The following is a 24,446-nucleotide window of genomic DNA, read 5'->3' on the forward strand; positions in this document are numbered from 1 at the left end:
TAAGAACTGTGGGTTGAAGCAGTTGATAGATTATATGCCACACATCTCACGCTCCTTCCATCCAAGGGTAGACCCTCAGGACTGTCTACCTATAATCATTAACCAGTTCAGGGTCACAGTGGGTCCAGAGCCAACACGGAATCATTGGGCACAAGGCAGGAATACACCTGGAACGGGGTGTCAGTCCTTCACAAGGTCGCCAATCCACCTACCAACGTGTGTTTTTGGACCAGGGGAGGAAAATGGAGCATCTGGAGGAAACCCACTCACCACCGTGCTGCCCCCTTCCTATAATCTCGGTCAGTTTTCTTTGTTTGTGGTAACTTCTTTTAGTAGTGGTAGTCTACTGGGACCCGACCTGCAGCCTTGCCTAAGTACAGATATATTTGGAGTTTATGAAGATATAACCTCTCTATTTAGCATGACAAATGCTACAAAAAGAAAGAAGGAGAAAAAAAAATCTAGCATTGGGGAGCTGGAACACGTGAAAAAAAAAACAAGCACTGGCTCTCTATTTGTTATTTCCTGGCACTGCATGTAACCTACACTGAGTTCCAATTAGCACCTAGTCCCTAAATAGTGCACTTCACAGATTATAAAACTAACACTACTACTGCATAACATTTTGCAGTACATAGAGTAGAGGACGATATTTTGGATTGAGCCCTAGTGCTTTGGCAGTATAATTCCAGAGTGATGTAGACACACCAACGCACCAATATAAACATCGCAACGGTGTAGGGCACTTGTTGTATGGTATAGACTCTATGTTGAGTCAACGCAGAAGCATACATCAGCTTATGTTCCACATTATATTTTTCAGCAATTTAATCTACAGTAGCTCTTCTCTTCTAGTCTGACAGGCTGGCCTTTGCTCCTTTGTGCCTTATGAGCCTTTTAGCACCCATGATCATTTATCCTTCTTTGGACCATTTTTAGCAGGTGCCAGCCACTGCCTAAACATCACAATTTGGTCCATGTCAAAGTCCCTGGCGCTCAGATACTTATGCTTGTCAATTCTTCCCTGCTTCCAACATATCAATTTCAAGAAATGACTGTTCACTTGCTGCCTAATATATCCCACCCTTGACAGGTACTACTGCACTGTTAGAACTGTTAATGTGGTGGTAGCCTCAAAGATACATATTCAATACCCTTAGTTAGGGAATATAAGTGTTACTTATTCTATTGCAATTATGGATTTTTAGATTTTGTTGATTTCATACACCGCATTTCATCTCCAAGACTTGTATTATGTTCTTTTATTTTAAAAGTTCTACTTTGAAAGCTAACAAACATTCACCTCTCCTTCTGGAGAAGGTAATGTACCCTTAAAACTGGACTTTAAAACAAATATTGTACCTTTAAAGGTGCAGTTACACTGTTTGTAACTTTAGTGACGAATAATGTACCTGTACAGTACATGTACAGTTTGTAACAAGATAATTGCCATGATTTATATCAAATATCAGTGTTTCTAATGTTATGGCTCATAAGTACATTTCTGACAAACAGTGTTTCACCGTTTCTAAATGTAACCTGAGTGAGGAACGTCAGTAACTGCTCCGAAAGCATTACAGTGTCGTAATGACAGTCAGCAGCTCACTGTTGTTCTGTTTGACAAGCTGGACAGTGTTCGTCCAGAGGCTGAGCCAGACTGCAGAACAAACACTCTGGCCATGGCCTGCTAACGTGGACTCTTCTCCTTGTCCACGAGCATTTCAACTACCGGTGCATCCTTCAGCGACACCGCTAACCAGCTCAGCATTAACATACACAGTGGCGTGAAGTTTGACAAGCTGATAGCTTTGATTTCATTTTTGACTTATATGTAGGGCTAAAATCGACATCCAGAACTTCTAATCTTTACGATCTTGTTTAAATCGATTACATCGATTATTTTTATTCTGTTGTGTCCCCACTGTGTGTTTATGTACTGTCCTTTAAAGCCACACTACAAAGCTGTAGTCACGTATTTCTGACACATGGAAGCAACCTAAATGCAGATGCCGACCAAGCGACTCAAGAAGCTAGTACCAAAGAAAAACACAGTGTCTGTAGCATGGATGAGTTTTGCTTTGACTATAATTAAGACGACACTGAACAATAAGAAGCCAAATGTAAACACTGAGAAAAAACAGTTTCAGCACAATCACACACCAAATATGAAAAGTGCTCAAAAATAAAAGAGTAACAAGCTCCAGGCAACATTAGAAAAAATATCCCATGTTTAATACTGGAGCATATTTACAGCACAAGCCTCGTCACTGAACTATAAGGGTAAAAAATACAAAAAACAAAATAATCATTCATTAATCATAATCGTGGTAAAATGTACAGCTAATCGTGATATTGATTTGCGCTCATATCGCCCAGCACTACTTATAGGTATTACCTGCAGTCCTGAACTGCCAAAAACTCACTAATGCTGGAGCCATGGTACAAAAAGCCTGGACAAGAAACTGGAAAATAACAAATTAAGGCCAGTAAGAAGCTAAACATAGATATTGGAGGCTGCCAGAGCCACGCTGCAGGGTCACCTTGCCTCAGAGAATGTGTGGCCAAGGCAAAACTGCAAGTTCTCTGAAATACGCCTACACAAAGGCTTGCCAAGCCGGCATCTGAAGCTATCTTTACACAGCAAAGTCGGTATACAAACTGCATCTGCTTCGGCATACAATTTAAGTCGTGGCAAATTTACATGCAAGGCTTAAGGTGGTAAAGTAACAGGATAACTTTGTTTACACTGAAAATAGAAAACAGAATCAAGTGTACCATGGGAGCGTGGGTGGAGCTGCTAATATGATTTGACTGCAAAGATTTCACTGGTGATTAAATGTAAGATTGAATATGTGTAGTTTCCATAAGAGGGACACCCATAGTGCACTAGGAGCAAATCAGAACTTACTTAGGCCTGGAGGTAGCTGTGATTCAAAATGTTTTCTGATTTAAAAAATATAGAACAATCTGCTAGAACTTACCAATACAAAGATACACAGCATAACAGACAAGAAAAAGCAGCAAATGATGTTGATGAATGAAATATGGTGGTACAATTAATAATGTACAAAATACTAAGGTGTCCAATCAAGGACTTTAAATCAGAGCACAATATAAATTTGCTGCTTCCCTTGAATAGGCTGGTACAGTCCGAAATTCATTTATTCACACTGTACCTCTTTTCAGTTGAAAAAGGTAGGCTTGGGGCTGGTGTTTCCCAGGTAACGCATTGGACTGGCAAATAGCAGACATGATTTTCACCTCAAAGGGCATGGGGCACTTTATTGAGAGCCAGAAAGTCTTCTGTATTCACAGTGGAAGAAATTATTCACTGAAAAAAAAAATTTGTAAAGCTGTTCCGTGAGTTAATGGTCAAGCAATGTACAACGTAGCTGAAACCGTAAAAACATGAAACTGAAAAAAAAAATAATTTATGGGTATTTAATTCTCTCAAACAGGTTTGTCAGTCTGGGAAAAAAAGGAAAAAACATTTAAACCAAAGCAGCTGCAAATTAAGTGAGGGGAGTTGCTTTCACGAGGGAAAATCAATTTTTCCATGGGATAAGCTCAGAAGGACATACAAACAGAAAACAGAAAACTGCAGGGAGAAAATGGGGGAAAAAACAGGGATCTGGAAGGGAAGTAGCGCTTTCAGAAGTAAGCCTATGCTTAAACTCTACTTGCATATCTATGCTAGTTATTTTACAGCTATGCAACTAATCATGACGAGCAACAACAACAAAAACACTCACGTCTTTATTCCAAAATCAATGTTCAGTGTAGAAACAGAGCAAGGTCCTAAATCTTCATAAATTCCATACAACGCCATAACGACATGAGACAGAATCAAAAGTGATCTGGGTCAAGCCTTTAAATAGCAACTAAGCTACTGAGATAAATGGGAAAGAGACTATTTTCTGGTCTGCTAATGAGACTTCAGAAGCATCCCCTTGCCCCAGAAAATCCCAGACTACAGCAATAATAATTTATAGCATTATAACTGAATATTCTGTCACAAAGCAGATTTACAATAACACAAAGAGTTTTGTTCTAAAACCAGCTGAAACTGAAAATACTATAATAGAGAAGTGACAGCTCAAATGCAAGCTTAGCGTATACAGCTTTATATTTGTGTGGGTGGATTTAGACATGTTAGAATAGCCGTTATATTTGATGTACATATTGTCCCAGAAATAATTGTGATAAATGATATTATTGTCATTTCAAAGCCATTTTATGCCGCTGATACAATGATTAATTACCTTTAATCTATGAATTAAGAGCAATGAACATTTGATGAAATATTCCTTAATTAAACAGATTTGAATGAGTCAGAATATAAAAAATGTTTAAATATCTTGCTTAAATAAAACTAAATTAATACAATTTATTAAACAAATAGACCACCATCCATAATGGGCAATATTGAAGTTAGCAAAAGTTATTGAGGAAATCCATATATTGTACGATAACTCAATAATGTAATTATGTCGACCAACTCAGCTGGACAACCATTACAATAGCTGTTAGAGGGTTTATAACTGTAGCGTAGGTCATGGGCTGAGATCTATTTTCTTGTCATGTAAAGCATTTTAAAACAACACCTGAGTAGGTGTGGACAAAATGGTTAAAATATATCACGATATATATATATATATATATATATATATATATATATATATGTCTGAAGATGCAGAACAATCTCTGTCAAAAGTGTGACAGGGTTGACCACTGGGCTACACTCTAACTAAATCTCCTTTTAATAAATGGACTGTGTATTACAAGCACTGTTTGTGACAAGTCACCTGTAGAGGTGACAGTGCAGATCTGCCACATTAAATTAGTGAAATTAAGGTGATCTAGGAGCCCCAGTCGCATGCAAATCAATGCCGTGCCTTAAAGGTGATATACTACACTTCTTTTCCACAAGTTAACACAGTTCAGGGGTCTGTGACATTCTTTGGTCAAAATACCCCAGGGCCAAACAACATAGCAATTTCCTTACACTGTCTACACAGCCCCAAATTAAAGTGCTAACACACTCAAAAAGTGATTTTATCATATGCTCTCTTTTAAAAAAAAAAACAGGGTTGGCAAATGTAAAAATTAAATAAACAAAGAATTTCTCTCCAAGATTTCATTGTTACTTCATTGTTCGATTCAGCCTCAGAGGTGTCAGACCAATTGAAGTAAAAAAAATTCCCTGGATTTGAATTTGCCATCTCTACTTAAAAGCACCACTGAGCTGCTGGCAAAATGATTTGTTATTTATTTATTTACTGACAGGCAAATTACAACAAGTACAAAGTGTAGTCTGCCGTAAAAACCAAAAGCCCAAAAACGTGAGGAGAGTTCTCGTGACTTATTATTTTTCGAATTCTGAGGTAATGTATGTCTTTCAAAGCCTAAAATAAAGCTAAAATACAGCTAATTGTCTGTTAGCTGAAGATAAATCAAAAGCAATATTTTCTTTGAGATCTAGTGCTCCTTAACTGGGACATCTAGGATTGTGGGGAAACTGCTCTCTCTGGTTTGTTTACATTCAGAATCTCTGAGAATTCTAAGGTGGAACAGTATGTTTGTTTGGAGGACAAAAACGACTGTTGGTTGTACATGTCTGAAGTTGAAAGTGTCTGTAAGTTTTTATTCCCTTTTTGAATTACCACAGAAACAAATTTGTAATTTGAGTTGTTTAGCTTTGTAGCGCTTTCGCTAATGCAGTTATCCTTCTCCCAAATTTGGAGACATTCCACTTAAAGAGATCCAAAACAGCTAAAATAAGTAAATTTTACCCACCTATGGAGCCATTATTCTCATCTTAGACTGGATAGCTAGCAAATAGTGATGGTCATTTAGTTGATGAAGGCCAAGAGCAACTTCAAATATATGAAAATAGCTGGGTAATGCGTTACAATAAGGGTACATTAATTAATGGTACTTAAGACCGTTTTAAGTAATAAAACAGTAATAAGCATTACTAAATGGTCAAATAAAGTCACAATTAATTATTAGGTAATTACAGAAACAACAAAAATTATTTTAGGATTGTATACAATTCTAAAAGCATGCTAGTTAATGCTAGGGCTTGTTTATTATCCTTACTTTATGATTCATTGTGACATTACCTAACCAATTAGTAAGGCGAAGTACTTGCTTAATTATTATGAATTATGTACCTGTATTGTAAAGTGTTACCAAATTTAGCTCTCAGAACTTTCATTACTGGGCTTTATGGCCTCTGCTTCACCGAGATGCTTTGAGGGAGACAAACCAAGTCAATGAAAGGTGAAATTAGGGACATACTGCATCATATCTTCAATTAGATTTGATATGATTATGATCTTTACCTCAACATCGGACATGGATGCAGACAAAAGTGCAAAATGTCAAAAGGCTGGATGGCAGGGAAACTATCTGTGTAGACTGTAATTGGTGCTGTCAGGACTTTGGCAGAACATCCAGTATCTCTCTCTTTTCCTCTTGAATGGCACAAAGACCCTGACACCACGACACCTCCTGCTCTCCCCAGCAGTCTTCTTTCTCTGGACCCTGATTCCAATTAAAATCAGCACGCTTCTGTGCGTGCTCTGAAAACAAAGCTCAGACCCCATGAAGGCCTTATTTGTTTAGCGCAGCCACACATAACCTTCTGTGACGGGAGAACAGGCGCAATACCCTCGTACAAGTCTTAACGCCGTTCACTTTCTGCTGATCTGCAAGCCAGGGCCTTTTGTTCTAGCAGGAATAACTTTGTATTACGAGGCTAATGGCTCCATCAGTGATACAGAGAGGGGCCAGAACCTGCCATGTGGCAGACCAATCAACACAGCAGGCTCATTCGATCATAGAGTTCATCTGGATGCCCAGAAGAAATGGGGCATACATAACAAAACTGCTCCAATATGGTGGATGGCATATGGTGGCAGCGTCAAAATACACAGCACTATTTTGTTTGCGTTCATAAACAAGTTTCAAAAGACAAAATGCACCAGCAAAATTGGGGTGCCAAAAAATGAGTGTGTTTTTCAGTGTTTTCAAGTGTGTTAATAATGCAACAGTGGTGCTTTGTGCTGATCCTAATTAATGTATATAGAGAATTTTAGGTGCTTTCATAAATGCCTTTCTGACTGTTCAGTTTGGACTGAACCAAAATGGAATGCGTGGAACCTGCCTCAGACCAAGGTCCAGAAAAAAAGGACCAAAGATGGGTCTGACCAAAATATTTGGTCTCGCTAAACCAAGGTCAAGTGTCCTATGAAGAAAATGTTCCCAATAGAGGTATAAGAACCTGTAATAAAACATGAACCTTGGTTCGGAACTTCATGTCTGAACGCACCCTTATTAGCCATGAGATCTGGGTTTACATTGTCACTGTAGGTAATAAATGTGCTAGTACTGTCTGGATCACTCCTTGGCATTTATGTCACGTGCTTTGTGTTGCCACAAAAAAGCGTTTTATGTCTGTGTTGTGTTTTCTTGGTCCTTTTCATGATTGTTTTTTCACTAAAGACAATAAAAATATAAATAAGGAAAAATAATAATGAATAATTATAAATAAAACAAAAAGACAGTGTTTCTAAATGTCGCTCTATATGGGAACTACTCAATGTCTTGGAGGTGATTTGCTCCAACAAACATGAGCCAATAATGTTCCTGAATTAATGACTGTAATAAACCCATTCTCATGAAGTGTATGTTACTCACTTCTATTATCTGTAAATAAATGCCCTTACTTTTTTTCCGGAAAATCTCTACTTTAGGGACAAATATAACCAAATCTGACTTAATTAGCCTCAATTAGCTAAACACACAGATGCAATGAATAACAATAATTTTTTAAATCATCAATAATCTCATTTTGCCCATAACTCACCCTGCTAACACCCTGTAATGCTTGCTTTGTAAACCGCCCTATGAGACATGTGTGGGCATGTGACCGAACGGGGCACCCAAGTAGAACACAGTCCAGCATGTGTAGACCACCCTGTGCCCCCTGAAAGGCCCTTAAGTCTGAATTTTGGAATGGTTTGCTGGCAAAGGACGACATTGCTTCAAGAGAAGCTGACAGGCTAGGTCTGGCCAAGGTCGTTAAGCCAGGACAGTACATCCAGGCTGAAGAAAAACAACAGCTATGTGAGACCAGCGATGGCTCTGTGATATCCAAACTGCACCAACTAATCGACAAAATCAATACAAATCCATGATAAAATTAAATGTCGATTCATTTCCTTATAGATGAATTGGTCTATAGTTTCTACCATATTAGCACGAGTAAACATGAAAAAAAAGGAGATGAATCGTTTTGGCCACTGTGGTGTATTCATGCTGTTTGTCATCCACTGATTTTACAGAACAGAATAAGTTAGAATTGAGAAAATTATATGACAAGGGCATATTTGGAGTCAAAATGATGTTTAATTTGTGCAGGAAAAAAGTTGCCGAGCCATTAAAGAAATATTGGTGAAGCTTGTGTAAGAAATATTTTGTAGCCTATGATGGTCCAGTAAAAATTAGGCTTGTATGGTTTTTCTACAGCTACGTACATTAAATCTCAAAACAAACTATAACAACCATAGCTTCAATCAAGAATATCAGCATAAATATGTCTGTAATAGTTTAGTATTACCGTGACCCTAAAATGGATTAAGCTGAAAAGATGATAAAATAATCCAGTATTCCCACAAAAGAAAAAGTAACTAACTTTACAGAACCTCTTCTCATTTATTATATACTGAATGTTACTAGTATTAACACATCTCTTGATTCAAAGATATGGTCATTTGTTTAACTTTTCCCGTTGTGAAACCGTTGATTCAGAGTAGAGCATGTCTGCATCAAATACATGCATGTCTGAATCATCACTGGGAATTGGGTTTTGCGATAAATATTACGGCTGGCATAAACAACTGGCATGTTTGCCATGTTATGACTATATTTTACAGATTTCTTTTACAGATATATTTGGATTAATGTTTAATCCAAATTAATCCCTTGTAGATTTAATTTGGTCTTGTGCACTATTTTTATCTTCTTTGGGATGACTGGATGGTCAGTTTGGAGACTTAGCATTTCATTACTGTACCTCTACCTCAGTATGGCATTAATTTCACTACACTGTACTTTACATCATTGTTGCTCCCCCCACTGAACAACGGCAGTTATTAAATCTAATGTTAAATGTTACTGTTACCGGGCTCAGGATTAGTTTCGCTACTACTAGAGCAGAAAACATGTATTTTATTTTAAAATCTTACACTAGAAGTGGGCGATATGGCCCTAAAATAATATCACAATATTTCAGGGTATTTTGGTGATAACGATGCTTTTGGCGATATTAAAAAAATATATATTATATTCCATTGATAATACATTTAATATTTAAATTATATTTAATTACATTTTATTTGAGTACAAATCTAACAATTTCAAACATTCTGATTCTGACTAAGATTCTGACATTTTATAAAATATATATATATAAAGAATATTGATATCCAAACCACCTCCACACGACTGAAGTCACTCCACACTTTTGAAACTTTTGAAAGTAGAGTAAATCACTACCTCACCTGTCGATGTGCCTAAATGACTCGCGTAATGAATGTACGGCATGTTACGTGTAACTGCATGATGTCATTATGTAAACAAGTCAGAATATCATGATAATGATTTTTTTCATCGTTTAAAAAGAATTTTGCGATATTATTGTGCACGACACAATATGGCACAGCCCTATCTTACACATCACTGTCATTCTACTGCAAAACCATCTTGTTGGTTTTTCTCATGATCATCATTCTATTACTGAGTTACAGAACCAACAGTGAACTCATGTGTGTACAGGGTGTAAACCTGTGGCAATGAACTGGAATTGCCATTGGGTTTGGAGTAATAAAAAAAGTGCTTTCAGACAGTGATTCTGCATTGTGGTAACATTTATTAAGATATGTCACATGGCCAAATGTTTTCCCAGGAAGGGTATTAGTAGGTAGTCCTTCTTTACATAAGATCTTAGAACATTTGGGTGAGGACTTGATGGCCACACAGAGGACAGGTCAGATGACTAATTAGTCCTAGATCACAAATGCCACTCCAAAAAATGATGTCTGATAGCAACAGACTAAATCAAAAATATGCTTGAAGAGTTTAAAAAAGAGTTAAATTAAAAAGAGTTTACATTTTTTATTTTTTCATTTTAAAAATAATAAACATAAAAAATACATTTAATACAAAGTAATTTAATTTTCATTTTGATGTCTTTTAATAAATTTATAAGGTATGCGAGATTTCCTGCAATGGACTGGTGCCTTGGTCAGGGTGTGTTACTGCCTTACACCCAATGATTCTGGGAGGGTTCAGGAGACACCACGACCCTTATGAGCATGAAAACAATTACAGAAATTGAATGAAAAATGAATTAAAATTACATGGAATGGTGCTCCATAACTCCAGAGAACATGGTTTCACTGGTGGCTTTATACCCGCTATATCCCAAACTAGGCATTTGGCTTCGTAGACTCCAGAGTGTCCCATATTAATTCATGCTTTACTGTGACGATTATAAGCTCACGCACAATTGAACATCTGTTTCCACAATGAGTGCATCTTAAAGAAGACCATGGGAGTAGCAGACTAAGGTAGCATCACCAGAGCACCAGAACTTATATCCAGGCTGGGACAGACAAGTATGTGTTTTTTCCTTACACAGAGATGTAAAAAAAAACAACACTGATTACTAGTTATTGTGCTAGCTGTTCCAGCAGGCATTAGCATGTCGAGAGTGTACTGTGGAGGCCTGTTCTAATTTTAGCCTGGAACACATGCAGGGGAGATCAGAGCTGAGCAAGAGGGGGATGGGGGTTGGGGGTATGGGGAGTGGGGGGGCGACAAAAACAATTGGCACGTTTGTTTGTGTTCTGCACGTGCAGGATCTGTGCAGCTCTATAAATAGCGCTGGGTTAAGCCTCTCTGCCGTTGAAGCAGAACAGGCTTTTAATCCTGCATTCAACACAAGCCCCGCTGAGATAAATATAAACGCCAGAGAGATAGAAAGATGGAGACAGATCAGCAAACAAGATAGAGATATGGAAGGAAAAGGAAAAGGAAAAGAATAAAAATAGTAAAAAAAAATGCATGAAAAACTGAAATGAGGATACAGAAGCATCTTAAATATTTACCATCTATTTTGAATCCACACTTGTGCACCAAAAGTTTACTTTAGAATGGCTTCTCTAGAAATGTAATATATGAGGCACATTCTGAAGCTAAAGGCCAGTTTGGAGTTCCAATCAAATATGCATTAAGAGCCAAGATTTAATCAAAGACAGCAAGTGTCAACCAACACAATCACAATAAGAAAGAAAATATAGTGAAGAAAAGTTGCGTTTAAAAACAAAATGCATAATCCACCCAAATCTCCATCAGATCAGCAGAAGGGAAGAGACACAAAATCTAATCCTGTGCCGCACATTGAGAATATTAATACACGTCAGCTGAATTTGGCTTCTGATCTCCAGGTTTTTGTCCATTTATGAGCACGCACGTGCTCATGAATGAGGGTGCACATGTTATGCATGAAAAATATAATGGAATATAAAACCGTATTTTTATTAAGTGTAAAAACTAGGATTACATCTACCTGGATTAGTATTACACAGTAACGCAACATTTTCTTATAGAGGGTTATAAATGAAGTACGACTGGACAATAACTAAATGTCAATATATATGTTCCAATATAAAATGTTTCAATAACAGTGATATAATTTTTGACATGACATTTACAATATTTCAATGTATATTATTTACAGTATCTGTCACTGACTGACGGTCATTACAGGGAGCTGCCATCAGTTCATTTCACTCAATTTTAGTTTAAAAATATTTGTCAGGATGAGTGCGAGGATCATAAACGAGTGGATGGATACAAGTGCAAGAAGGTTTATTTTATTAGAAATGTACATACTATAACTACAAGGAAACACACTGGACACTTCACCTCGTAAGACTAAACACCGACAAACACGTCTTAGAAACACACCTAAATATATGGGCTAAAGACAAACACCTGGGTAACAATAATAGGGAACACCTGACAAGGGAGTGACAATGGTAAACATACACAAACCACTCAAGGAGAAGAAAACACCATGGAAAGATTGATACAGAAATTAAACGATAGGAATAAAACAGGAGCAGGAAGGAACACCTAAGAGCTGCCTAATGTTGTGTTCTTCAGTACAGTAATTATGGAATAAAATATTGCTTAGAAACATCAGTCAAATTATATGCCTATTTAATGTCAAAACATATTTGTTTTTTTATATCCCAAGGACAACATGTCAGACCGTCCAGTATTACAGGCAGTTCTTTAGCAAAAACCCTAAGACAAAGCAATCTGCTACAGCTTAGAACATCCTGAAGTTTTAATTAGTAACTTTGAAGGAAACATCTACTCAATTGAATTTTTTCAACTGAATGGCAAAGCTCCACAAAGCACAAAGCTCTGGTTAATTTGTGTGCACTTTGTACCCCAGCCACTGGATTTTAAGAGTGGGCGTTGAACGTGGATTTCCTGAATGACCACCCCCCGTCCCCCAAAACCGCATATTCCAATTTTTGCCAAATAGCACCGCCGAAGCACTTTTAAAAAATGGTACTCTGGACAGGCCTTGTAACGTTATTATATTTGAAAAGTGGCAAATGTAAGTAAAAACAGTTGACTTGTGAAGGCTAATTCAATTTTCACTAAGATCAAAGTTGTATACATACTGCTCTGTTGCCTCAATGTACTTAGAGGAGAACATTAATCACCTGGATTTCCAAAGCAGGGAGCCTGAAGTAGGACATTGGTCTCCGTCTAAAAGGACCCAATAAAAACGACAGTATTGCCCAGGTATTTCCAACCACAAATGTAGCAGGGAAGTCCTTCCAAGCCATGAGTCATAACTGAGTTCAACTACATAAAGTTGTCTAAACCAGAATGTTTCGGTATAATCAAAGGGTTCCTTGGTAACCTTCTCGTATGTGGTACAGTGGGGATGTACACACTGTTCTGGTGTTTTGTTTACAAGCTTGTGACCTTACAGTCAGTATCATTAGACTAACAGAACCGTGATATATTGGAAAGAAAAAATCCCCAGCCTGCCCTGAGGTGAAAAAACATAATGAATCCAGTGTCACTAGAGTGCTGACAAGTGTTGACATTTGTATGTCTTGCAGACAAAGTAAACAGTCTGACGAGTTCATGTAACAACAGCTATTTAACCAAAAATAACTGTATAAGGTGAACAAATAAGTTTTAAAGCATTTTTGTGTATCATATAATTGTAATATAAAAAAAAAATCAAACATTCTCCCACTTTTTGGCCATTTTATAGAAAGTGTTCCATAGTATTAAAAATTACAGTTTTAATTTAAAAAATAAATTAGAAAATTATTTTTCATATGCTTCATTCACAAGTGCTAAATCACCACTTTAAATTATCTAAACCAAACCTCACTTACGTTTTGGTACAATATTATACCAAAGAACAAAACAAATACACATGCTTTTGCAGGGCTTTTTACTTGACAGTACTCATAACGAATGCAGGGATGAATAATTACAGCTTGCCTGTCATTTCCAAAGCACTTTATTTTTAGGTTATTTTTTGTTGAATATAGTGACAATTGTCATTTTAAGACTACTCCAGTTATCTATAGTAAATCTACAATGGTTATCATAAAATAACAAAAGAGCAGGAGAATATTTGATTGCAATTATATACAGGTGCATCTCAATAAATTAGAGTATCATCAAAATTTTTTTTTAATTTCAGTAAATCAATTAAAAAAATGAAACTCATATTATATAGATTCATTACATGTAGAGTGATCTAAGTGTTTATTTCTTTTAATGTTGATGATTATGGCTTACAACCAATGAATAATCACAGAAAATTAGAATATTATATGAGACCAATTTAAAAATATATATTTTTAATACAGAAATGTTGGCCTACTGAAAAGTATGTACAGTATATGCACTCAATACTTTGTCTGGGCTCCTTTTGCATAAATTACTGCATCAAAGGTGTGTGGCATGGAGGCGATCAGCCTGTAGCACTACTGACATGTTATGGAAGCCCAGGTTGCTTTGATAGTGACCTTCAGCTCGTCTGCATTGTTGGGTCTGGTGTCTCTCATCTTCCTCTTGACAATGCCCCATAGATTCTCTATGGGCTCTAATTCAGGGAAGTCTGCTTACCAATCAAGCACATTGATATTGTAATGGCACTTTTGACAGTGTGGAAAGGTGCCAAGTCCTGTTGGAATATGAAATCCACATCTTGCTGTTACCATAAAGCTTGTCAGCAGAGAGAGGCATGAAGTGCTCTAAAACTTCCTGGTTGATGGCTACACTGACATTGGACTTGATATAACACAGTGGCCCAACACCAGCAGAGGACATGGCTCCACAAACCATCACCTATTGTAGAAACTTCACACTAGACTCGCTTGTGTAGACAGCTTGAATTGTGTGCCTCTCCACTCCAGACCTTGATTTCCAAATAAAATGCAAAATTTACTTTAATCTGAAAACAAGAATTTGGACACTGAGCAACAGTCCAGTTCTTTTTCTCCTTGGCTCAGGTAAGACCCTCCTGGCATTGTCTCTAGTCATTGAGTGGCTTGACACAAGGAATGCGACAGTTGTGGCTCATGTCCTGGATACGTCTGTGTGTGATGGCACTTGAAGCACTGACTCCAGCAGCAGTCCAGTCCTTGTGAATCTCCCCCAAATTTTTGAATGGCCTTTTCTTGAGAATCCTTTCAAGGCTGCGGTTACCCCTGTTGCTTGTGCACCTTTTTCTACCACACTTTTCCCCTCCATTCAAATTTCCATTAATGAATGAATGAATTAATAGAATTACTGAAATATATATATATATATATATATATATATATATATATATATATATATATATATATATATATATAAAAAAACTAACAAACAAAAAAAATCAAAACATAACACCTCATGGGACGAAAAAAAAAATAAAAAAAAATATATATATATATATATATATATATATATATTTTCCTCCCATGAGGTGTTATATTTTGATTTTTTTTTTTGTTTGTTAGTTTTTTTTTTATTATGTGTACACAAAATAATCTTGCTATAATATTGTTCAATAAAAAGAAAAGAACTGTCCAGTACCACTTCAGCTGCTTAGTTTCTTGGTGGGATTAGTGGGATTAACCCAATTAGTCTGGTTAATACTGCTGCCCAAAACACTTCAACAAGCCAAGTTCTAAGAAACATATTTGTTTACCATCAATTTCACAGAAAGCCAAAACACCTTTATTCAGTTCACATTCAGCTTTACATGAATATGAATACTAATGAATGCTTATGTCTGGATATGCTGCAAATCCTTAAAGGATTTTGGAACTGATCATTCGGAATGGACTGAGATTCAGTGATTGGTTTTCCATGACTGAGCACCCGCACACAAGCCTAAGATCACAATGTACAATGCCAAGCATCGGCTAAAATGATGTGAAGCACGCTGTCTTTGAACACTAGAGCACTGAAAATGTGTTCTCTGGAGTGATGCATTATGCTTCACCATCTGGAAGTCTAACAGACAAATCAGGGTTTGTCTACCAATGTAGCATGCCAAAAGCAGAGTTGGTAAATAATGGTCTGGGGCTGTTTTGTTGTGATGTAATGCTAAAGCCTACAATGATATTCTACAGAACAGTGTGCTTTCAAATTTGTGGCAATACATTAGAGAAGACCTTGCTCTTTGGTGTGGAAGAAATTGACAAGTCTTTACAAGGCCCTGACCTTAACCTCATTGATCTCCTTGGCAAGGCCTTTAAAAAATGTAGGGAAAGTCTTTCCAACTGAGTAAAGGCTCTTACATGATCCAAGGAACACCTGTCCAATACTGTCGTCCATGGTGTGAGAATGAGATGTTTATGTACAAGATGGACGTATGGATGTGATGTTTTTATTAACTAAATAACAAACTCTCTCTCCGTATTAAAATATGGAAAGTGTAAAGAAGAAAAAATAACTGCTCATGGTTGGTAGGATATAATTCATCTATGAGATAAAGTGCTATAGACATGTATTGCTGCCTGTGGAACCTATTCTTTGTCCAAATGATGTAGCACTTCATGTTGATTGATGTAGCTAAATCATTTTACAAAAGCACCAACATCTTTTCAGCACATTAAAACCCTTTTAATTTTATATACATCACCATCATCCAATTATGAACACATATCTCCATTTCTGTCCATTTTTAATTTAATACATAATTTGAACACAGCATTCACATTGTGTGAAAATTTCATGATGAATACTCCAAAATTACTTGGGATAAAATCTTTTTACATTCACTTCCAATGAAAATTAAGAAGTATGGTGACCATTGATTAATAATAATTTCTATCCATGACACATTTTTGAAAAGAGCTCTATTCGTATATGTCAGTCAGAGCCAAATCCCAAATGGGGCAGAGGATGTAGAGAGACATTTAGGATTCGGCCTCTGCTTCACTGTGGCTTGGAAAACGTCTCTCACTGATCACCCACATTTTCAGCTAAAAAGACCTTTATTAAATTTTAAGCCAAACCAGAGAAATAATTTAGGCAGACAGTCGCAATAAAACATTCTCCAAAAATCTGTTACAATCTCAGAGTGCAGGGACTTCTGGATTAGATTACTTACTTTCTAAAAAAAAGGGGGAAGAGTGAGACCAAAGGATATGTGGCTTGTCTCTGTAGTCTATTACATGGTAAAACAACACACAAGTGAAATAACACGATTACTAAAGCTTGTATATGATCTGTGTATGAATAACACACACAGATTCTGTCTCAAGAGCAGAGAAATCCATTGAAGCCTAACGTGTTTACAGTTTTCCATTATATCCTATGACAAAAATGCTAATATGGCTAACAGTGTGTGACAGTATTTCTCTCCTGATTATGCAACACAGTGGATTCCTTATCCCCCCATGATGAAAAAAAGGATGTGGGCCTTTAGGAACCTGACAATATCTAGCTAAAATATCTAGTGTTTTTGTTATATCCCCAGATGTTTTATTTCTTAATATGTGGCTGACACATCTCAAATCTTCTTCCACTTGAAAAATTCAATTTGAAAGCCACCACAAATACTAAAGATTCTGTGAAATCAGGTCATCAGTGTGGGAAATATTAGCCTGCGTGTGAATTAAACTGTGTGTGCCTTTTTTAGTATCTTTTTTCCCTTTTATTTCTACTGCAAACAGGTTTTAATGTAATTTAAGATCAAAACACAATTGAAGACTTTTAACACAGTAGAAACTTAAATTAATGACAAAAAATGTATACGTAGCCAGCTGCATATATATCTACAAGCATAGCCAATAACTATCTTAGTAGCTAATGGAATTCATAAAACAAGATGAATTTCAGCTCTACTGCTAATATCATGAGGTTTCATAGGACAAGCATCAACCTTCCAACAGCCACCCTCTACGTGACAAATTCTGAGCAACTCCTTTAACACAAGAAATACCACCACTACCTAAAAGGCAGCTAAATAAATCCAGTTCAGACAAAAACATCTCATCCACCACGCTGCTCATTATGACTGTGCAAACAGCTATATCAGTTAAAAAATCAGTGCATGAGATTTCAGCAAGCCAGAAAACATCCTCATTTCTAAGAACCTGTCTAAGTTCTGTGTATAAAGAAATGGTAAACGGAGAAATAGGTGGGAGCATTTCAGACAGAAAATTAATTAGCAGTGCTAACATTCACGTAAACAAAAAACAATGATGGAAACTAATTATATTAATAAATAGTAATAAATTACAACTGCTATCAGTCGCCATTTCTTGTAGCTAAACCCTATACATTTTATCTTCAGTTGGGTTTAGCTGAGTGTTCGCGGTAAGTTTAGACTATGCCAATTTTTACTATTTAAATAAAGAAAATCTGCTTTTCACAGATCAGCTTCCACCTATATATATATATATATATATATATATATATATATATATATATATATATAAGCTAATTTAATAGAACTAATTTATGTTTATTCTAAATAATTTAAGCGACAAGCCTAACACTTTTACTGATGATACAATTAATTAAATTACTCTTATATTCACACTTACATTGCGACTTTCAGTACATCTTCCCCTCCTGGTAAAAGCTAAAACCTACAGTAAAGATTCTATACAATTTAATATTCTTTTCTGCATAAGTGTATCATACCATTTAGTAACACATATGTTACACTTCACAAAGAGATCAGCGTTCATAATTTCAAATGACCTGAATCGACAGTAATAAAGAATATAGCTGAAACCTTAAAACAATTGCCACAGAAATGAATACTGCTTTCTGAGCAAAAAAAGTAGAAAACAATAAATAGATGAATGAATGAAACTGCCCCTTAAAGATAGTTAATAGAAACTGAGGATATATATTTGTTTCAATTTGAAGTTCTGAAATTCACTTTAAAATCATGACACTGACTAAGCAGACACAGTTAACAGTGTAGTATAACGTAATGCTTATTTGATCTCTCTGGAAGCTGATTAGGGCTCTAGGGAGTGTCAAGAGCAGGTGTTTACTGTAGTGTTAGATGGGAAAGCCCATTATATCGTTAGGCAGACCCTGGATTAAAAAGGCTAACACCCATATACAGACATGTAAGACTGTCCGCAGAGCACGAGCATGCATTAGAGCAGGATACATTAGCTTTTTCCTGTTTTGTTTTTTTCGGTTTAAAAACTTTCAGGGTGTTTGCAAGTCTGTGGTTTGCACCACAATATAATTATAAAAACTGTCTGTGGAACCTTTTTGGTAAATAGGTGTGTGTATACGTACATGGGGAAATGTATTTAAGTGTTAATAATATATGTGTATACGTTACTTCTCAAGAAAAACTCACTGGGTTTGCCAAATATATACTGAGTGAAGGTTTATTTTCACTTTTACCTAGATAATCACATCCTCAGAAAATATGTATTAATATATATTTTATATATAAACAGTCTGCCATAAAAATAACACCTCCCTGTTGTTTCTACACTCACTGTTCATTCTCTCAGCTCCACTGACCACACAGGTGCACTTTGTAGTCCTACAGTTAGAGCTAGACTACAGCCCATGTAATACTCTGCATACTTGGCTTTACATCTACAAGGTGGGTGAAAAAGTTAGGTGTATCTAATAGGGTGGATAATTCAATTCAGTTCAATACAATTTTACTTATAAAGCACTTTTTACAAGAGGTGTTGTCACAAAGCAGCTTTATAGAATCATGCGTCCTAGACCTAGTGAATGGGCACAGTGTTTAAAACTCCAACAGCACTGCTGTGTCTGATCCACTCATACCAGTGCAACACACAATAACATACCACCACCACATCAGTGTCACTGCAGCGCTCAGAATGATCCACCAACCAAATCATACCTGCTCTGTGGTGGTCCTGGCCACTAACAAGGTATACAGAGCAAAAATGTGGTCTGTAATTGTTGAATAACAAAGTGACACTGTATGGTCAGTGTAGCCGAGAGAATGGACAGTAAGTGTAGAAACAAGGAGGTTTGATATTGTTATGGCTGATAAGTGTATGTCTAATCCATACAAAACTGGTCATAGTTCTCTATCCTTATTTTCTTACTAAGGAAAAAAGGTATTTGTTTGCCACTGCCTTACCTGACTGACTATGAGAGGTCATTGTTAATGAGAAAACAGATTTTTCCTTTGAATGTAGCAGTGGTTCAGGAGAGGATCCAGAAGTGTTGAGCGATGAGATTCACAGATCAGGAATAAACCAAGACGATATGTTCTCTTTTGGGATCCACCTACAGAAAGACAAAGACAGACTGTGCTTAAAGAATGTCCCAGTAAAGATATATATATATATATATATCACATCTGCAGGTTATTTTGCATTAAACATATGCACACAAAAAATGAAATTATCCATAATAACAACAGCTCTTCCTAGAAATGATCAGGTCAGAAAATACAATAGAGTCCATTAGTAAGTGATAAGTAACACAATTTCTGTATTCCAATATGTCTGATTACAATTTAAAAACTCATAATAAAGGTGCATGCAGTTAGATTTTTCTTATTTTTGTATACATATTACTTATTTTTCCTCTCTTAATACTAGTTTATGTCATATTAACATCCTGGATATTGCTCCTCAGTCTTTCAAGATTTCTGCACACATTCTTTAGTTTACTTTTAAAGATTCAGACTACAGATCATCAACACATTTTGAGATAATTAAAGCCATCTACAGAATAACCAAGAACTGACAAAAAAAATGCCTAATTTCACAAACTTACATCAAAAATATAAATTAAATGTTTGTATTTAACGTTTCACGTTCTGCTAAGAATCAAATCCATTTCTCAAGGCCTAATTATAATATACATACATGGACCAAATATATAAAATAACATGTAATTGGACAGTGCATCTGGATATCCATGATTTACTTAAACGTAACACAATTCACGAATCCTAAATATAATCATTATGCGCACCTCTAATATAGCACTTATTTATATACAAACTGAGCTTCAGTGCCTGTTGTTAACATAGGCTCACTTCTGCAGAGAAAAAGGAGGAAATTTCCACCACAGGCCATGCCAATGAATGCCTTGGGAAGTGAAAAAGCGCTTAACGAATGGTTTCACATCCAGTAAAACAGCAAGAAACCTGATAACAACTTCAAAGGAACCCATTTTTTTGGTAAGGACACATAAACTCAGCATAAATGAACCCAATATACTCCAATAAAATCAACTCAAAGGACACCCTTAACTCTGTACATGAGCATAAACCCAGTGTCACCCAAGGAGGGCAACAGAGATAACCTACTGTCTACTCATTAACATTCAACCATTCATCTTCTGTCACCGCTTCATCCACATCAGGGCTTCAGTCAGTCCACAGCCTACCAGGGTAATACTGGGAGCAAGACAGAAACACACTCAGGGCACCAGTCCATCACAGACATACACAAAAATGCCTAAGAACAATTTCACAAAGCCAACTGACCTACACACTAGGGACAGTCATTTCAGTCAAATTTGATAATCAATTTTCATAAAAATACCAACTTAATATATAATTATTATTATATAACTGTCATTAGCTGGGTTTCTGTTCTTCTCTGAACCTGTCATTGTTCAAGTTTTTGTTTTTGCTTCTGGTAGAATTAATATTTGACACATCTTCTGTTTTAGGTCTTGCATAAAAATGTGTGATAAAAGTTCATTTGCTTATAATCGACTGTCCTAATTTATTAATCTGTTCATTTACTAATCTTTCTCAAATTGTTTGAGATTGTATAAGATGTTAAATACAACAGTCGCATCTATCCTTACTACAAACATTTGTTTTTAGGATTTTAGGAGGATACCGGAGCACCTAGAAAAAACCCAGATAGACACGGGGAGCCTCTAACATAAAATTATTGATATTATGATAAAGGTTTATGTTAACACTGCACTCAATACGAGTCCATCAGTATACCTAATAGGCAACTACCTACTTGTGTCTTCAAATAAAGACTAAAACATAAAATCTAATATTCCACATACACTAGCTGTGCCTGTAAAAATGATTCTCAATGTCTATATGTTCATCTATAACATCTATAGAGTCATGTCACTCCAATGTACAGAATAATGTCAAATTCATAAACCAATGTTGGCTATGTAGCCCCAATCCCTGCCATGCCCAGACAGCGTAAGATATGAGAAGAGAGGGGGGCATGAAATAGCAGAAAGGGGGAGACGGAGGAGGGTGAAATTGGGGGAAAGCCGGTCACAGAGCTTGTCCATGCTAATCTTTTGTGATGGGACTGGGGCTGAAGGCTGCGAGGGGAGGGGATGGGAGGGGAGGGAAGGGAAGAGAAGGGAGGGGAGGGCGTAGCCCACAAGCAGGGCAGAGCGAGTCCTCCATGTGGGCTCGGAGTTAGCTCAGCGGCCTTGTATGTCTGCATCTATTGTCCCCAAAACTGCCAAGAGACACTCTGTGACATGTAAGGAGAGACAAGCGATGCTGCACAGCAGCCAGCAAAATACAGTCCTGCATCACCGCTCACTTCAGTGTTGACATGGTAGAGCCTTCTACCTCGGCAAAATTACAATATATTATCATTATTTGTATCGTTAATTTACATCACAATATAATTTCCTCAGATATGATAAAAAGAAGATTAACTCACTGATTATTTAATGTTTAAATAGAATAATGTGTCCAATTTAAATGAAACAAAAATATTTTAAAATTTCAGTAGTATTTATTTTTCTAAGCTAAGCTTATCAAACCTTAAAAGTAAAATATCACAATATGTATAAAATATTATAAAATATATTTGGTTATATTGCTTACTTCTATATGGAATATTAGGCAATGCGGCATATTGTCTAATTCGGTCAACAATTAAACTCATCAAAAAATTATTTCCATGAAAAATCCCTTGATTCTTTAAAAGTGCCTTAGATGCAACTGTACGCTTTCGCCTTTATTCAGTCCACAGATCTCTGAATATCTTTGATATCCAAAGAGAATATGTATCTCCAAAAAAGTACATTTACAGAAGGAAAAACCTCCATAACTTTCAGTCGACTTCAACGTAAAATGATTTTATTCCACGTAATTTTGGAGCGCTTCAATTGGTCCATTCATCGTGAACTTTTCACACACAGCTGATGTGTTCAAAGGGTGTCAATTAAAAAAAATCAAACATGGAGAATATGGAGAAACTATTTTTTTTGACAGCAACGATATGCAATTTGTCATTGCCTCTATCTCTACTTACCCCTACGCGACTCACCCGTAGGTCCAAAACCCACACCCCACAGGTTGAAGGATTGGTTCTCTACGTTTATGATGTAGGAAACCTGGGCTGACTCAATCTGCCCCTTTCGAGACTATTTGGAAACACTGCAAATGCTCAGTCATGGCTTTGAATGCTTATTTTGTGCATGGTCCATCTTCTAGCTTATAAACTACACCACGGGGGCATGTTAACAACATTAAAAACCTTACTTTCCCTGGAGGGGGTCATTACCAAGTATAATAGAAACCTCTAGAATGAGGCTTTGTAAACGTTAGAAACCCCACTTAATGTAATCGCCCTTATTGCTTTATGAACAACTTGTGCTTATACCCCATAATGGCCTCTTGAACTTTATCCAAAACATAAATACATTCAGTAAAATTAACGTTATCTGCCTGCTGCTTATCACCGACACTGTCCCCAGAGTGAAAGCAGAGCCTGAGTCCAAAACAGTGTGAAAGCAGAGCCATCTTCTACGTTTTATAATGACAACATGAGCCTCTGTTTGTGGAAGTGTGTTCGCCGCTGTGTTATCGCCTCTCTCCGCGCTCAGCTCCAGCTCCTTCACCTCATTCACAAAAATGGTCGACGCAGGGTCTAACACCGCCCATCCGTAGACCACCGATACCATTGGTCATTAGTGACTTAACCACACAATTGCATAATACTAGTAAAAAGGTAACGTCTTTCGTCTCGCTCTAACCCACAAAACACCAGCTTTGGGTTGGAAATGTGCTCGAGGCACTGCAGCCTTTTCGACAAACACAGCGCCCGTGTGGATGTTGTTGTTTTTTGTAGTTGTTGTTGGAGAAAGAGAAAGAAAAGGCGCGCTCGTTTCCCATTTGAAGCCGGTGCTCATGTTTCTCCCCATTCATGAGAAAACCTGCTGGTCACGATTCGACCATTTCACACGCAAATAAACTCGCCCCCCCTCCACCTCGCGCTGTGGTTTGTTTGTCACGGCGTGTCGTTATGTTCGTTATCTTACAGTGTAGCGGCTGTGTGCCCTATACCCGCGATATCGCCCGTTTCACTCTGCGCGCGCGCACACAAACACAAACAGGCACACGAACCGAACCTTTATCACTCAGCCCGTACCCCTCAGCTCACCTTACCGCGGCGGACGGAGGATTTATTCGGCGAGGAGCGTCCAGCTTGTTTCAGTGTGGGGTGCAGTAGCGATAGCAACGTCCGCTGTCAGATTCCGCCATACTGGATTTTTGATTAAGGAATCACGTGTGGTGAGCCTGACTCTACTGTATGTGTTGAAGAGGCAGGAGGGAGAGGAGGAGAGGGCACACCGCCGCCTCACACTAAACACTCCCAGTAATGCGGATACGCGCCTCACATGCTCCCTCCGTGGACTACAAACATGGCTGTCTATGCCGTATTATATGCAATGTGGAATGTTACAAATGGAACTGTTGAAGCTAACTCTTGTGTTACCTACTAACCCACTCCTTCGTGCACTAGAGCAGACCATGAGGTTAATGCGAGTAAAAGAGTAGGTTCCATAAAAGCTACATGTAATGAGGCCATGGGAATTTCTAGAATTTTCTAGAAAGGAAA

At 37.1% G+C, this 24,446-nt stretch overlaps 1 protein-coding gene across 4 annotated transcripts in view; it reads right to left on the minus strand.

Moving 5' to 3' along the window:
- LOC136691715 (histone deacetylase 4-like) overlaps window positions 1-24,195 on the minus strand; it is a 97,118-nt gene extending 72,923 nt beyond the window's left edge. For 3 of the 4 annotated variants that reach the window (XM_066664435.1, XM_066664434.1, XM_066664432.1), the window contains exons 1-2: window positions 23,988-24,195; window positions 19,724-19,872 (exon numbers count right to left, since the gene is read on the minus strand). In XM_066664435.1, coding sequence (XP_066520532.1) covers window positions 19,724-19,745 — 22 coding nt within the window. In that variant the 5' untranslated portion in view covers window positions 19,746-19,872; window positions 23,988-24,195. The remainder of the gene's footprint in view (window positions 1-19,723; window positions 19,873-23,987) is intronic. The other variant, XM_066664433.1, reaches the window with a different exon arrangement.
- Between the last annotated feature and the right edge of the window lie 251 nt (window positions 24,196-24,446).

This window comes from Hoplias malabaricus, chromosome 3 (assembly GCF_029633855.1).
Source record: "Hoplias malabaricus isolate fHopMal1 chromosome 3, fHopMal1.hap1, whole genome shotgun sequence".
In the NCBI taxonomy this organism is placed as follows: domain Eukaryota; kingdom Metazoa; phylum Chordata; class Actinopteri; order Characiformes; family Erythrinidae; genus Hoplias; species Hoplias malabaricus.